Consider the following 14883-nt stretch of genomic DNA (forward strand, 5'->3'; position numbering starts at 1 on the left):
CCCTCTCCTCCCCCGCTCTCTCCCCCTCTCCCCCTCTCTCTCCCTGGGTGTTTTTTTTTCCCCTCCTTTTTTTTTTTTTTTTTTTTTCCGCTCTCTCCTCACTCCCTGGCGCTCTCTCGCTCTAGCTCTCTCTCTTGCTCGCTCTCTCTCGCTCTCACCCTAGCTCTGCGTTCTGTCCGGGAGGAGTACGGAGAAGCCAATAGGATGCGGGGTCTCTAATGGATGCAAATGATCATGAAAAGACAGTGCAAAATATGAAACAACTCATTTGCAGGGAAGTAAATCACCGAAAACTGTTTATGAACTGGCATCCCTTCTTCGAAATGTAAAGCGAGGACCTCTTTAAGTGGCGGTATATTTTTGGGGGGGGTGGGGGGTGGGGGAGGGCGAGCGAGCCGCGGCTGCGATGCAAGCTTAGGCTTCTGGAGGCTTCGCTGTCCTTTCCTGTTCCTGGAAATCACAAAAAGTGTGGTGGCTTCGAGATCTTCTTCGCCTTTTCTTTCTTTTCTTTTTCCCCCCTCCTCCTTTTCCTCTCCTTTCCTGGCGAGGGTGACTAGGAGCCGGCGAATCCGCGTTTTTTTCTCTCTCTCTCCCTCCCTTTCCCCCTCCCCACCCCCTCCCCAACAGCCCCCAACTACAGCCGCCGCCGCCGCCGCCTCAAAATTCAATAAAATGAGCTCTTATTTCGTCAACTCACTGTTCTCCAAATACAAAACCGGGGAGTCCCTGCGCCCCAATTATTATGACTGCGGCTTCGCCCAGGACCTGGGCGGCCGACCCACCGTGGTGTACGGTCCCAGCAGCGGCGGCAGCTTCCAGCACCCGTCGCAAATCCAGGAGTTCTACCACGGGCCGTCGTCGCTGTCCACGGCTCCCTATCAGCAGAACCCGTGCGCCGTGGCGTGCCACGGGGACCCGGGCAACTTCTACGGCTACGACCCGCTGCAGCGGCAGAGCCTGTTCGGTGCGCAGGATCCAGACCTGGTGCAGTACGCAGACTGCAAGCTCGCCGCCGCCAGCGGCCTGGGGGAGGAGGCCGAGGGGTCCGAGCAGAGCCCGTCGCCCACACAGCTCTTCCCCTGGATGCGCCCGCAAGGTGAGCTCGCGCTGGGGCCGGCGGGGGGAAGGGAGACCCGGGGACCAGGCCGGCACGGGGGGCCGGGCAGGCCAGGCGCGGTTCCGCCAGCCCCTGGAAGACTTGCTTGCTCCGTTCAGATAGGCTCCCCCTCTCTCCTTCCTTCCTTCCTCCCTCCCTTCCTTCCTTCCTTCTTTCTTTTTTTGTTTCCCTTGAAAAAGGTCGCTAAGCGACATTTCCTGAATCCATAAACCCCTCACCCTGCCTGACTTTTTTTCTTCTTCTCCTTTTTTCCCATTTTACTGTTTTATGGGGGGTAGTGGAGAAACGGTGGTGGGAATGGGGCGCTCAACTTTTGCACTTCTCAATTGCTTTATAGTTTAATTACCCTGAAGAAACTTTTCTTCTGGGGCAGAGGCTCTGGGGGCTTTTCAAGGTGGGTCCATTCGTCCCCATCCCGGCTTTTTTATTCTTACTTTTCCCTCTCCTTCACATCCTTCCTTCTAAAGTTTATGGCACTTTTAATAGATTCAACCACCCCCGCCCAACTCTCTGGTGCTGGTTACCAGGGGAGGGGGCTCCCCTTTCTGGCTCCCTTAGATTCAGTGGTGTCTGATCCCCCTCACCCGCCCCCCCTCGGCTGACCGCGGCCTGCCAGCGCTCCCGCCCCTGCACGGGGTAGAAGGCCCCCTGCCCTTATTATACTGGTCTCCTAGGCTGGTTCACGAATCTCCCAACCTTCTCTGTCTCTGCCCCCTCCCCCACCCTCCCCTCCCCTCCGTCTCGCCCTTTCCCCCATTCCCAGCAGCCGCCGGACGCAGGCGAGGCCGACAGACCTACAGCCGCTACCAGACCCTGGAGCTGGAGAAGGAGTTCCTATTTAATCCCTATCTGACTCGCAAGCGGCGGATCGAGGTATCGCATGCGCTGGGACTGACAGAGAGACAGGTCAAAATCTGGTTCCAGAACCGGAGGATGAAGTGGAAAAAAGAGAACAACAAAGACAAGTTCCCCAGCAGCAAATGCGAGCAGGAGGAGCTGGAGAAACAGAAGCTGGAGCGGGCCCCGGAGGCGGCGGACGAGGGCGACGCGCAGAAGGGCGACAACAAGTAGGCTCCAGCTGGGACTGCCAGGGCCGCGGCCGCCCTGCCTCCGCGTGTCACCCGACCGCGCTGCCGTCGCCCGCCCCCGCCCGAGAGCTCTGGCCCCGCGAGCGGGGCCCGGAGCCTGGCCTCCCACCGCAGCGTCCCCGCCGCGCCAGTCCCCGCTAGTGGTAGTTTCTCGTAATAGCTTCTGTGTGTGAGCTACCGTGGATCTCCTTCCCCTCTCTTGGGGGCCGGGGGGGAAAGAAAAGGATTTTAAGCAAGGACTCCCTCTCCCTGCTAGGGTGAGCGGCTGCGGCCTGGCTGAGCCCCACCCCCACGCCCCTGCCCCGTGTAAAAAGCCTCCTTGTGCAATGGTCTTTTTTCCTTTGAACGTGCTTCTTTGTAATGAGCGAGGTACTGATTTCTGCTAAGTTCTCCCAACAACATGAAACTGCCTATTCACGCCGTAATTCTTTCTGTCTCCCTCTCTCCCTCCCTCTCTCTCTCTCTCTCTCTCTCTCTCTCTCTCTCTCTCTCACCTCGTCCTCATTTCCCCTCCCACCCCCCTCCCCGCTGCCCTCTCTAGCTCGCTGGCTTTCTCTGGCTTCTCTCTTTTCCTCCCCCACCCCCGCGCTTTGGTTTGACAATTTCGTCTTAAGTGTTTCTCAAAAGAGGTTACTTTAGTTAGCATGCGCGCTGTGGGCAATTGTTTAAAGTGTTCTTAGGTTTACTGTGAAGAGAATGTATCCTGTATCCGTGAATTGCTTTATTGGGGGGCGGGAGGGCTAATTATATATTTTGTTGTTCCTCTATACTTTGTTCTGTTGTCTGCGCCTGAAAAGGGCGGAAGAGTTACAATAAAGTTTACAAGCGAGAACCCGAGACTTGCCCGGCCCGCGCTCCTCATTTGCTCCCGGCGCCTTGCAGAGCTGAGGAGGGGGGGAGCCGGTCACCGGGCTCCTGCGTCCGCCTGGCCGCGCAGCGGAGGGGGCGGGGGCTGGAGGCAGGTGGTGCGAGTCCCTTGGCCCAGGGGCGCAGGGGGTGAGGGAGGCGGCTGCGCGTGATTGGAGGAGAGACGAACGAGGGAGGGGAGACGAGAGAAACACCCCCCCCCTCCGCGTTCCGAGGCTGCCGGCCCCGGAGACCCCCGCGCCCAGGCCATGCTGGAGAGATGCGCCTGGGCTGGTGGCTTTATCCCCCCAACCCCCCCAACCTCCCCCTTTGTTTTTGTGTGCCCTCTCCTCTGTGTGTGTGTGTGTGCGCGGGGGTAGAGGTGGAGTGCGGAGCTGCTGAACAAGCTGAAAAATAAAAAAAATGTTTAATTTTTTTTCGTACTCTCGTGGGGGGGGGGAGCAGGAGAAGGGAGATGCTCTTCCCTGCCTCTCCCTTTCTGGGACTTGGCCACCTTCGCCCAGCTCCGAGGTGGTGGCTCGCCGCCTTCCTTCCTTCGCTCCCTCTGCTTCTCCAGCAGCCACGCTCGACTGAGGCATCCGCCTCCGGGAACCAGGAGAGCAGCATACCGGGCCACCCTCCTCCCTTCCTTTCTCTTCCCACCCACCCCCACCCCCTTCCTTTTTTAATTTTCAAACCTTTTTTTTTTTTTTTTTTTTTTTTGCCACCAGAAACCGCAGCATCCAACGCCCGTGGGCTGGATTCCGCGCCTCTGGGAGCACCCAGGAAACCTCACTCCGTCCCTGCCCGTCTGGGGCAGAGAGAGAGGGAGAGAGCGAGCCTTGAGGCCAGGCTCACCTCGCTCCTTACCTCGGGAGAAACGGACCAATTCCGGACCAAGTTCCTCCAAAGGCCCAGCCAGGCTGAAGCGGTCCGTATTAATAAAGACCTGGCCTGCCCCCACCCACCCACTCACCCGGTTGTATGCAATCCCTGCGTTTGTTTCTGGCTGGGTAACGGGCTGGGGAGGAGAGGGTGACAACAAGGATCGCTCTCGGAGGTTATTTATTTTCCCTTCCACTCAATCCCTTCTTCCCCAAATCTCGCCTGCAAGCTGCCTCCAGCCCACGGGGGTCGACAGCGGCCCTTGAGCCCCCAGCCCTAATCCACAGGGCCTGGTTTTCTCATTCATCATTGATCATATTTTATAAATCCAACGCCACACAATTTTTTCCACATTACCGGGAGCCGTGGGGAGGCTGCCCGGCTATTGGCAGAGGGGACGTCACGTGGGCGGGGTCACGTGGTCCAGAGAGGAAAAAGGGGGTCCTTTTTGGTGTAAATCTGGACTCTAATTCTGTAATATATCAAGGAATCTCGTAAAACCGACACTAAAACGTCCCTGCCTACAAATCATCCGGCCAAATTATGAGTTCATTGTATTATGCGAATGCTTTATTTTCTAAATATCCAGCCGCAAGTTCGGTTTTCGCTACCGGAGCCTTCCCCGAACAAACTTCTTGTGCGTTTGCTTCCAACCCCCAGCGCCCGGGCTATGGAGCGGGTTCGGGCGCTTCCTTCGCCGCCTCGATGCAGGGCTTGTACCCCGGCGGGGGGGGCATGGCGGGCCAGAGTGCAGCCGGCGTCTACGCGGCCGGCTACGGGCTCGAGCCGAGTTCCTTCAACATGCACTGCGCACCCTTTGAGCAGAACCTCTCCGGGGTGTGTCCCGGCGACTCTGCCAAGGCGGCGGGCGCCAAGGAGCAGAGGGACTCGGACTTGGCGGCCGAGAGTAACTTCCGGATCTACCCTTGGATGCGAAGCTCAGGTAACGCCGCGCACCGAGCAGTCCCGAGCGGTCCCGAGCCGCAGTGGCCCGGGCACATTCCCCGGAAGGCGCCCCCTTCCCGGCCAAGTGCCCCTCTCCGTGTCCAGAGTGCTCCTGGTAGGAGGTCGGCCCTGGGGACGCGGCCCCCTACCCCGAGCCGCGACCCGGCGCGCCGCCCCCATTCCCGTTTTTGCTTGGTGCTCTCAGGCTCGCTCTGCTTCCCTAGCGGATCCCTCTCCGCCGACGCCGTGGCGCTCTGAGCCCCCAGCCCACCCACCCCCCACCCTTCCTCCCGGCCTTTTAGCTTTAAATATTTATCAGCCGCGCCGGCACGGGCTGGAGAGGAGGCCGTTTGTCTTGCGGAGGAAGACTGGGGTTTGCAGAGAATAGCCATTAGGGTCTCCCCCCTCCCTTCTCCCTTCCCCAGCCGGGGATCTCAGCTCTGGGTGTGTCCCCCAGCCCCAGCTTGGATAAGGTCTAGGGGAGGGGGCTGCAGCGCTGAGCAGTTCTCCCCTCCCCCTTTCTTCCCAGCCAACCCCGCTCCCCCATTATTCCCTTCTGGACAATTAGAGGTGGGCTCTAGAGGCCTGGCGGGAGGAGGGGGTGTGAGAGGTGATGAGGATTCAGCCAGGGACACAGAGCCAGAGCGGCAGGTGGAGAGAGGGGGGCTGAGGCCAAGAGAGAGCAGGCTCCTGACCCCCAGTAAACTTGGGAAGGGGGAGGCAGGAGAGCTAGAGCAAGGAGCGGAGGCCTCAGGGGGGTACAGCTGGCTTCCTCAGGTGCCCTTCCTAGCACCCCTGGAGAAGCGGCCGACTAGTTTGCAAGTGTCGTTCCAGAAGGGTGGAGGTCCTCTTGGGTGAGAGGCTAGGACTCCAAGGAGTCAAATTAAGAGTTAGAGAGCGCAGGCCACCGAGGAAGCTGCTGCAGGAACCCCAAGAGACCAGGGGCTCCGTGGGGTCTCCTGGCAAGCCTGTCCCAGACATTCTTCATAATGTTGTCCTGGACTCAGAGGCCAATCTCAAGGTCCAGAAGACCCAAGACTTGCGTTCGGAGGCTCCCAATCCAGCCAGGGTTGAGGGCCAGGAGAGCCCAGCTCTTACACTTTCAGTATTAGTGGTCACGGTCCCCATTACCTGCTTCATAATTCAACTGCCTTTCCAGCTGATTTATTAAAGCCCCAATTTTTCTGCTCATAAACATTTCAGCTTGGCTTTTATCTGACTTGAAATTAGGGCCCCTAGCCCCTCCTCCCACTGTCTCCTTCCTAGGAGGGCTGGCACCAGCACCTCCCCCAAGCCTCCTCGGGGTTTGGGGCCTAACCTGGGAAGCTCTTCCCTGCCCTTCAGCCCCCACCGCCAGATGCTGAATGTTCTACTCCAACCCAGGCTGCTGTCTCTCCTCTCCCTCTGAGGAGGCCTGGAGGCCCACAGATTGCTTTGGAGGGCGGGGTTGTCTGGGCAGGTGGGCAGGCAGGACAGCCTGGCCCTGTCTGCACCTCAGCCACTCACTGGAAAATAGTCATCAGAAGGCAGTTGCTCTCCAACTGACTCCACGCTCCAAGGAAATCTGCAAACTCTCACCTCCTCCTCATTCCACAACAGGCTGGGGGAGGAGGGAGACTGGACCTGTGAGGCTCTTTGTCTCCTTTTCTTTTTGGGAAAAGCCCTCAGGCCAGGCCTAGAGTCCCACTCCAGGGTCACTTGCATGGTTTCTGTTGTCCTGTACCCCGAAAGACCATCAGAGTCAGCATGCAAAAGGGGAGACTCGGGGTTCCTGGTCCCGGAGGATTAACTGCCTTTCACCCACATACACCCCTTTAGGCACAGGGCGTTCAAGAGCCAGCAGGTTAGACCTTGTGTTCAGAAGCCCTAGGCTAGAAGGCTTCCTGGGTGGAAGATGGGAGTGTTTGCCGTGGGAGGCCTGTAGAAAGGTCTGCACGTTGAGGAAAGATGGCAGGCATAGGCTGGGGTATGGATAGCGACGATTTAATGTCATGGGAAATAGGCTTTCCCAGCCCCCGATGCCAAACCGCATACAGGGTCCAAGAGCGAGGTGAGCACTCCCGTGGCTCGTTCCTCACTCACTGATTTTTCTCCTGCAAATAACCTGCGCAGGGACCGACCGCAAGCGAGGCCGCCAGACCTACACGCGCTACCAGACGCTGGAGCTGGAGAAGGAGTTTCACTACAATCGCTACCTGACGCGGCGGCGGCGCATCGAGATCGCGCACGCGCTGTGCCTCACCGAAAGGCAGATCAAGATCTGGTTCCAGAACCGCCGCATGAAGTGGAAAAAAGAGAACAAGACAGCGGGCCCCGGGGCCACCAGGCAGGACAAGGCCGAGGCGGAGGAGGACGAGGAAGAGTGAGGGACAGAGAAAGGGCAGAGGAAGAGAGACGAAAAAGGGAAAGAGAGAGAGAAACCCAGCTCTGGGAACTGAACCAGGAAACTCAAGTCAAATAGGGAGGAAAAGAAAATTATTTAAATAGAAAGCAGCTAATTTTTTTTTAAGGAGAGAAGGTGAAATTTTGGTTTCTTAACACTGAAAAAAAATACTACCTATAGGAAAGTCCATCAGGTTTGTTTTGTACAGTATGGGAAGGACGTCATCTACCTGTTCTGTAGCTTTCTGGAATTTGCCTCCCCTTTTCTATGTCGCTAATTGTTAAGGTCTTTGGTAAAATCTTGCTGTTTTGTAGGCCCCATCTTTGACGCTGTCTATGTGGTCTGTGGGTCTGGAATAACATGTGTGGTTCCCCGGCTTCCTGAGCAACCCCCCCTTCCCAGTAGCGGCACTGAAGGGGCCTTCGGGAGCCCCAAGGACCCACCAACTAGCTCAAGTGTCCCCTCTGTGCACCTGGCCTGCTCGCTGCTCCTTGCTCCCACCAGCCCCTGTGATCCTCTTTGCATTCTATGTGTATCTGAAGGATGGAGAAATAAAAGCAATTAAAAATAAACAGATCCCCTATTTTCTGTGTCTCCCTAAGGCTGGGAGGGGGTGAGGGAGAGTCATGCATCCCAGCACCCATTTGCTCCAATTTCTGCTGCTGGCCCGTTTCTTTCTGTGCTGGGGCCTGCTCTTTTTTCTTGTGCCCCTTGCTCTGGGGGCTGCCAACTAGTGAACCTCAGATACCACACACACACATTCCCTTTACATTTTTTTACACATATTGACGCACACATGCACCCAACCACACCTATTTACGGGCTGACACTGCACATAAATAAATATATACATTGTCACACACAGTCACAAACATCCATATTCATATGTTCACAAATAAACATACAGGCATTCACACATCCCAAACCCTGCCCAGAACACATAGTATTCACATTCACTCACACAAGTAAATCCACATTCATACTCACACATTTATACATACCAGGGTACACTCACACATTGGCTCATAAAACACACAGATTCATATTTGCCCCCAAGGAAACACGTCCTTGAGTCCACATGCCCAGTCGCACACATTCACAAAACAAAACAAAAAACAAACCCCCCACAGTTCCACAAACTCTTCCTCATTCAGGCCTTCACACCAGGCTGTGGCTCGGCGCCGCCGCCGAGGCACAAATATAGAGCTGAAATGTGAAGTGTGCTAGGCCTCGAGCGAAGAAGGAGCGGAAGGAAAGGGAAGGTGACCACCCAAATCCACTCCCCCTTCTCGCGCCGGCGGGCGGGCGGCGTTGGGCAGAGGCCAGGCCGGCGAGCAAAAGCCTCCCGGCCGCCCAATCAGGCCTCCAACGTCAGGATGCTCCTGGCTTTCCGCTCGGTCGGCAAACATTTTCCGCAAGAGCTATTCGGTTATTTTATTGCAATTTATTTTACTTTCATTTATTTTAATTTATCTCGTTCTAAATTGACCCAGCGGCCCGAGTAAAACTTGCAACTGGGGGAAGAAAATGAGCGCCCATAGCGAGGAGCTGAGCGGTGCAAACTACCCGGCTGCTGTGGCCGCATCCCTGCTGCTCTGAGCCCGGCCGCCCGCCTTCCGCGGGCTGCCTCTGAGCCTTTCTGCCCGCTGTCCGCGCTGCCGGCAACCTGGAATCTTCTCCGGAGTGCAGAGAAAGAGAAAAAAGAACAACACTTGGGGGGGGGGGAGGTTATTTCCTTTCCTGCGTTTGGGCGCTGGTAGTTCAGTTCAAAATTCGGGCATATTTCAGGGGACCTGGGAAGCCTGGGGTGAATCTGGGTTGTTGTTTGTCTCCAAAACACCCCCTTGATTGAGGGATAAATACCCAGAGGACGGTGCCTACGTAGCTAGACCTGCGGAGTTGATTTTTAGTATCTTTTCGATTATAAACCCTGGATTATTTAAAGATTGGGCGTCGGAACAAAGAAGAGGAAGAGGGTTGGAAGGAAGCGTGTTGTAGGAGGATCTGTTTAATCTGAATTTGTCAGTAAAAGGCTCCTAAGCCTTCAGTTCCCTCATTAACGACCGCAGGAACCCCACCCCCCCACCCCACCCCCGCAGAGCACAGGGAGTTGTCCCTGGGAACCTGGGCGTGTGGGCATTTGGGTGGGAGAGTCAAGGGTCCGGCTTTACCCTCCTCGAATTTCTGGGGTGCGGAGGCAAGCATCCAGTGGCTAGAGTGTCCGCCTTGGCCCCCATTAGCCTCTTTGGGGCAAAAAGTAGGCCCTAGGAGATCTAGGGCCCCACAGTGGCAATGCTACAAGCTTCACAGGTGGGGTTCCCGCCATCCATAGTGCTCGGAGTGAGGGGGGCATTCAGAGGTGGAAAAGGGGGCACTGCAGCTTTCATTTTGCCCTGATGCAAGTGGTAACTCTGGACACTAGCTGCTGCTCCTAACTCACCCCCAGATTGCCTTAGAGTGGTCCCTGTGTGGAGGTTTTGGGGTGAATTTTTACTAGAAAAGGGGGACAGAACTCCTGTGAGAATAGGGAGGCTCCAAAAAGAACCCCCCTGCCAGCTGGATGCTTGTGCCTCCTCCGCCTGATTCCCCACACCCCAAATCGCACCCCTTCTCAGATTGGGGTTTCCCCAAAAATCGAGAAGGAGAAGAAAAGAAGATGGCGACTGAGAAGAGCGTTGCTGGTGGAGCAGCCATGAAGAAATGCAATAAATTCCTTGTTGTTTTATGAAAATTTACAACTTTGTGATAGAAGTTTATGAGTGGTTGAATCCAGCGATTGGCCAGCGCCGGTCATGTGGCCGGGCGATCGTGAACATGAACTTTTTATCATTTCCCTGGTGGTTATAATGCAGCATTCTTTTGGACACCACACCTAGGTCGGAGCACTGTCGCCCTTCAGGGCTCCAGCCTCTTGATATTTTTATACTTCGGTATCAGCTCGATAAAGCAAAAGAGAGAGAGGAAAAGCGAGGGGGAGAGGAAAGAAGAGAGAGAGAGAGAGAGAGAGAGAGAGAGAGAGAGAGGGAAGGAGGGGTGGGAATTACACAAAAGAGAAAACCAAAAATAATTTTAATTTCTAAGTTAATTTGCTTGCTGATCTGGGATTTTAGTCATCATGGAGGGTAAATGGACAATCTGCCCAGGACTGCAGCCTGATACCATTTTTCAAAGCCAGAACTTACTCCATTTTCGATGCAAATATCAGAAAAGCGAACACCCTCTCTTCCCAAGTCAGAGAAGGGGAAGCAACGGCTCTCAGGTTGGGACAATATTATCTGGAAGATGAAGAAGAAACCGAACGCTCTCTCTCTCTCTCTCTCTCTCTCTTTTTTCTTTCCTTTCTCTCCACCCCCTTCAATCGGAGGAAAGAAATCCCAAGCTCTGCAAAGGTAAGGGAGATTCTACAATTTCTTCTCATTCTTTTGTATCGATTTTATAGGGGTGGGGCTTGGGTTTGTCTCTCTCTTCCCCCCCGCCTAGACGGGGCTGAACCCCACCTTTGGGCGCTGCAGAGAGAAGCTTCTCAGGACATTCGGTGGCCGAGAGAGGGGTGGCTGCTTCCTGGAGGGGGAGCAGGGCAGGGAGACGGGAGGAGGAACCGAAAGGGGCCACGGAGGCGAGCTCTAAGCCGCCTTTTTGAGCTGGGAGGAGAGGTTTAAGCGAGAGGACTGCAAAAGAGAGGATGGGGCTGTCTGGGCTTCGGGACGCCGGCAGAAGCCGGTTGCGACGGCCTCTGTGGGTTTGCGCCCCCTCCCCCTCCACCATCCTTCTCTTGTTCCGGCCTCCCCCAATTGCCCCCGCGCAGTTCTCTTGCCCGGTGCGGGTATCGGGTATCGGGTATCGGTGGTTTCCCGGCAGCACTGGCACGAGGGGCGGTGGCGCTGAGGGACGTCCTGGTCTCTGGGGGGCCTGGAATCTCCGCAGAGGCCAGCGAGGGCGAGGCGGCGTCTAGAGAGACACAGAAAGAACAATTCACAGAGAAATACTCATTATCTCCCTTCGGAGGTATTTCTGAAATTAAAGGGCTGTGGGTGGAGGCACCCAAATCGAGGGAGACCTCCCAGGAAGCGTGCCTGAAAATGCCCAGGTCTTTCGCCACTCCCGCAGGAGGCAGCCTCGCTCTGCAGGGAGACAATTTTGTGGTTTTTAAGGCGGTAGGTTACAGCGTGTTGATTTCTGTGCAATATTGGTTCTATTACTTGTGTTTTATTGGTATGGATTTCGGTGGAGGAGAAAATTGCCGTGTGTGTCTTGATGTGGAAACATTTCAAACTTTCCTAGATCCAAATGTGGTGATTGTGAAGAAGCTGTTTAACACGTTGTTTTAGGCATGTAAACAAAAGAGAGAATCAAAAACAAAAAAGAGAAGAATAAAATTAAAGGAAAATCCCATTAGGGGACCTGATGGTGTCCGGACCAGAAAGCTGCCTGGCACTGAGCTCAGACAGCTAATCCTGTCCCTCCGGCGCCTGATTTCATTCCCCAGCCAGGCCTCCGGGGGCGGGGGTAGGGGGGAGAAGAACCGCTGGTGGGGTTGAAAAAGGCACAAGTCGCTAGGTTAGGGCTTAAAAATAGAGAGGGCTTCTGGGGAAGCTGCCAGACGACAGATAAGGGACTTAGGGCGCGGAGGGCAGGAGAGACTGTGATTTAGTTGGGTTTGCAGGAATAGGTGATTGCCTTCCTCTTTTTAAAGACCAGATGCAGAGCATTCAGCCTCGGGCCTCTGGTTGCCCAGGGATTTGGGGGTCTGGATGTGTGTAGGGGGATATTGGCCCTCTCAATCCTGAGCTTGAGAAGAGAGAAGCAGCCACTTGTGGCGCTGGAGGGGGGCCCCTGGAGGCACAGGTAGATGCCCTCGAAGCAGGCCCGGAATGGGTGCCTGAAGGGACTCCTCGGCTGCGTAGCGAGAGAAGTTCTCGGCCAGCACCCACGGCACTAAGAGCCTATTCTCAAAGGAAAAATTCCCCAAACCCACCCAGACTAAAGGTCTTTTTCTCCTGTAGTCTTGGCGGGGTATAAATCATCCCTTAGTTTGCTCTGACCCAAATTATGCGGTTTGCTGCCATCTACCGTCCGTTTGGAGACATGCGGCTTCGGCACCGAATGCCCCGCGACACTGCCTGAACCATGCCCGACGACTGGAGCCCCCGCCGCTCTGGTTCGGCGGGATTCTGGGGACGTCGGCCCAGATTGACGCTTTCCGCTGGATCTTGGTTCCCGCCTGCCCGCGTGTGAATTGGAGAACAAGCGTCCCCTCCCCCTTGTCAGCCTCATCCCAGCTCCAAACCTGGCGGCTGGCTGAGGGAAGCGGCTTATTCTAGGGCATATTTTAAAAGGACTAATACTTCATCCCGCGGGCAGGGGGCCCTGAATCAAAGGATTGGGGGATCAGAGTCGAGAGCCCTCTCCCTGCTATACCCCTCCAAGCTCAAGAGGGGATCACCAGGGCCGCTAGGGAGATCCGAGGCCAAGGCTGTTCAAGGTTTATTTGGTTTTCTTTTCGGCTAAGGGAGGGGTCCCGCAGGGGAGGCGCTGGCCCGGGCAGTTCCACTCGGTTGTCAAAAGACAAACCGAGTCTGTGTTCTCCGGGTTTGGTGGTGGGTCTTGACAGTTTCTTGGCCATTTGAGTCTGTGGTGAAGGAATTGAGCCGAGTTTTCTGGAAACTGTTGGTGTCTTGCAAGTGAGTGTGGGTCACCTTCCCTATTCCCGATCATTTCAAGCGAAATCAACACAAATATGATTTGGGAAAAAACGGGGAGTGGGAGTGGGGATCAATCAGTAAGGAACCCAACCATTGTAATTTCCGTTCCTGCCAGACCCTTCATACCCACTTAAGCCGACTGCTTTCCCAGAAGCGGGTGGCGAGGGCGGGGGTACGCGCCGCTGCCGCCGAGTTTGAATATTGGCCCCTGTTTCACGGGTTACTGATTAGCTCGGGCTTTCAAGCCGCAGGAGGAAGCTCTGGCCGCTCCTTTCAAGGTGCTGTGGGCCCAGTTCCTGGGCGGGGGCTCCAGGAAATTGCCTACGGTGCCAGGCAGGCCGAGGTGTTACTAGGGTCTGGCCCGGAGCTGCCGAGGTCGAGGGCCCCAGCGGTACTGGGGGCAAACGCGGGGGCTGCGGCCCGGAGCCTTTGGCGCCTCGCGAGTCTGGGCCGCAGGAGCAGCCCTTTCAGCTCTTCAGCAGAGAGTGACCTTCTGGCGGCTAGAAGGCCCGGCCCAGTGCCGGAGGCCCCGAGGGAGCGCTCTCTGAAGGTTTTGGGCCCCTCAGAGGTTTTTTTCTTGTGGACAATCCGAAGGACAGATGGGGAGGGTAAGGCGGCTGGTATAGAGGATTGAAACCCTTAAGGGCTCTTAGGGTGCCCAAGGACCTGGGGAGAGGGAGCTGAGCTGCCACTGCTCCCCGCTCCATCAGAGAAGATGCCGTTCATTTGCATAATGGAAATGTCTTTGTACTGTGCTTTAGACCGGCCAATTTTAAGGCAATGTTCTCTCTGAACAGCTCTCAAAGAGTGGGAGAGGCCACACTGCTCCCTCTGGGAACGTTTGTGTTCCCCAAAACCACAGGATCACAGAGTCTAGGGGAAGAACTGGGTTGAGATGTTTGAATTCACCCCACCCCAATCACAGTTGGGAGTGGGGTGGGGGAAGGTGCCCACAGTCCTAAGAGCTGGGGGTGGGGGGAGCTTTGCAGCTGAGAGGAAGTGGGAAGCCTGGACAATGTCTCAATCCCCTCCCCTCCACACACCTACTGGCAAATATCCTCCCTGAGATTACCGGTGCAGGAGAATTTTACTCCAGAGCTGAACACAGCTTAGACTTTTCCCTGGGAGCTGGAATGTGTGTACGTCCACAGGACCACAGGGTCACAGCTCAGAAAATTACAATTATAAATCCTGCCTGTGGGATTTCTATGCAACCCTTCTGTCGTGTACTCAAGACTTAGTACACATTTATATCCACCTCTCCATACACACACTTCCTCGTTGAGCAGGGGGAGACACCCCAGACCTGCCGATGGCTGTGCCCACTGTGTATTTACATATTCCCCCTTGGAGACAGACAGACGGCAGTGGACCGAACCACAGACAGATTCATAGAGATCTGGCTCCAGAAGCCAGGCGGCCTCTGGCCCGGCCCTGCCTGCCTGCTCTTTCTCCCAAACAAACGGATCAGACGAATAAACGCTCATAAATACCTCTGGGCTTAGATAAGAGCGATGAGGCGCTATTTCCTTTCATGCCGGACTCCAGGCGCCCAGGCTCTGCCTTTGCGGCTCCATCTCACGACAGGCAACCTGCAGAGGTGAGGTTAATTTGGGGCTATGACTCTAAGGATAAGGCGATTATCCTCGTGTTTCTATCACAGGGGGAGACTTCCTCCCTCACCAAATCTTATGTTATCCAGGCTTCATGGAAAAGCCCACACCATCCAGTCCTAGATGAGGGCATTGTGGCCAGAGAAGAGGCACAGAGGGCTGAGGCCCAAGGCCCCGCCTCAGTAGCAAGGAGGAGGAAGGTACGCAAGGCACTCTCCCCACCTTGCTCCTCCAGCCCAAATGTTCCCCATTCCTCTCCAGGAGTGGGCCTAACCACAGCTGGATTCGAGCACTTATGACTCTC

The 14883-nt window shown here is 55.8% G+C and overlaps 2 protein-coding genes across 3 annotated transcripts; both read left to right on the plus strand.

Moving 5' to 3' along the window:
• Positions 1-672: 672 nt before the first annotated feature.
• On the plus strand, positions 673-2749 carry HOXB8 (homeobox B8; the record flags this gene model as incomplete). Of its 2 annotated transcripts, none has more annotated exons than XM_082603715.1 (2): positions 673-1096; positions 1881-2749. In XM_082603715.1, the coding sequence occupies 2 exons, from the start codon at positions 673-675 to the stop codon at positions 2186-2188; spliced, it is 732 nt and encodes a 243-aa protein (XP_082459841.1). In that variant the 3' UTR covers positions 2189-2749. The 2 variants fall into 2 exon arrangements, with proteins under 2 accessions (XP_082459841.1, XP_082459842.1); XM_082603716.1 differs by having other exon boundaries at positions 1884-2749.
• Positions 2750-4428: 1679 nt separating this feature from the next.
• Positions 4429-7815, plus strand: HOXB7 (homeobox B7). Its single transcript, XM_082603583.1, has 2 exons — positions 4429-4879; positions 6994-7815. The coding sequence occupies exons 1-2, from the start codon at positions 4480-4482 to the stop codon at positions 7245-7247; spliced, it is 654 nt and encodes a 217-aa protein (XP_082459709.1). The 5' UTR covers positions 4429-4479; the 3' UTR covers positions 7248-7815.
• The last annotated feature ends 7068 nt before the right edge of the window (positions 7816-14883 follow it).

The sequence above is a fragment of the Mesoplodon mirus genome (assembly GCF_964341445.2).
Source record: "Mesoplodon mirus genome assembly, chromosome: 18".
NCBI lineage: Eukaryota > Metazoa > Chordata > Mammalia > Artiodactyla > Ziphiidae > Mesoplodon > Mesoplodon mirus.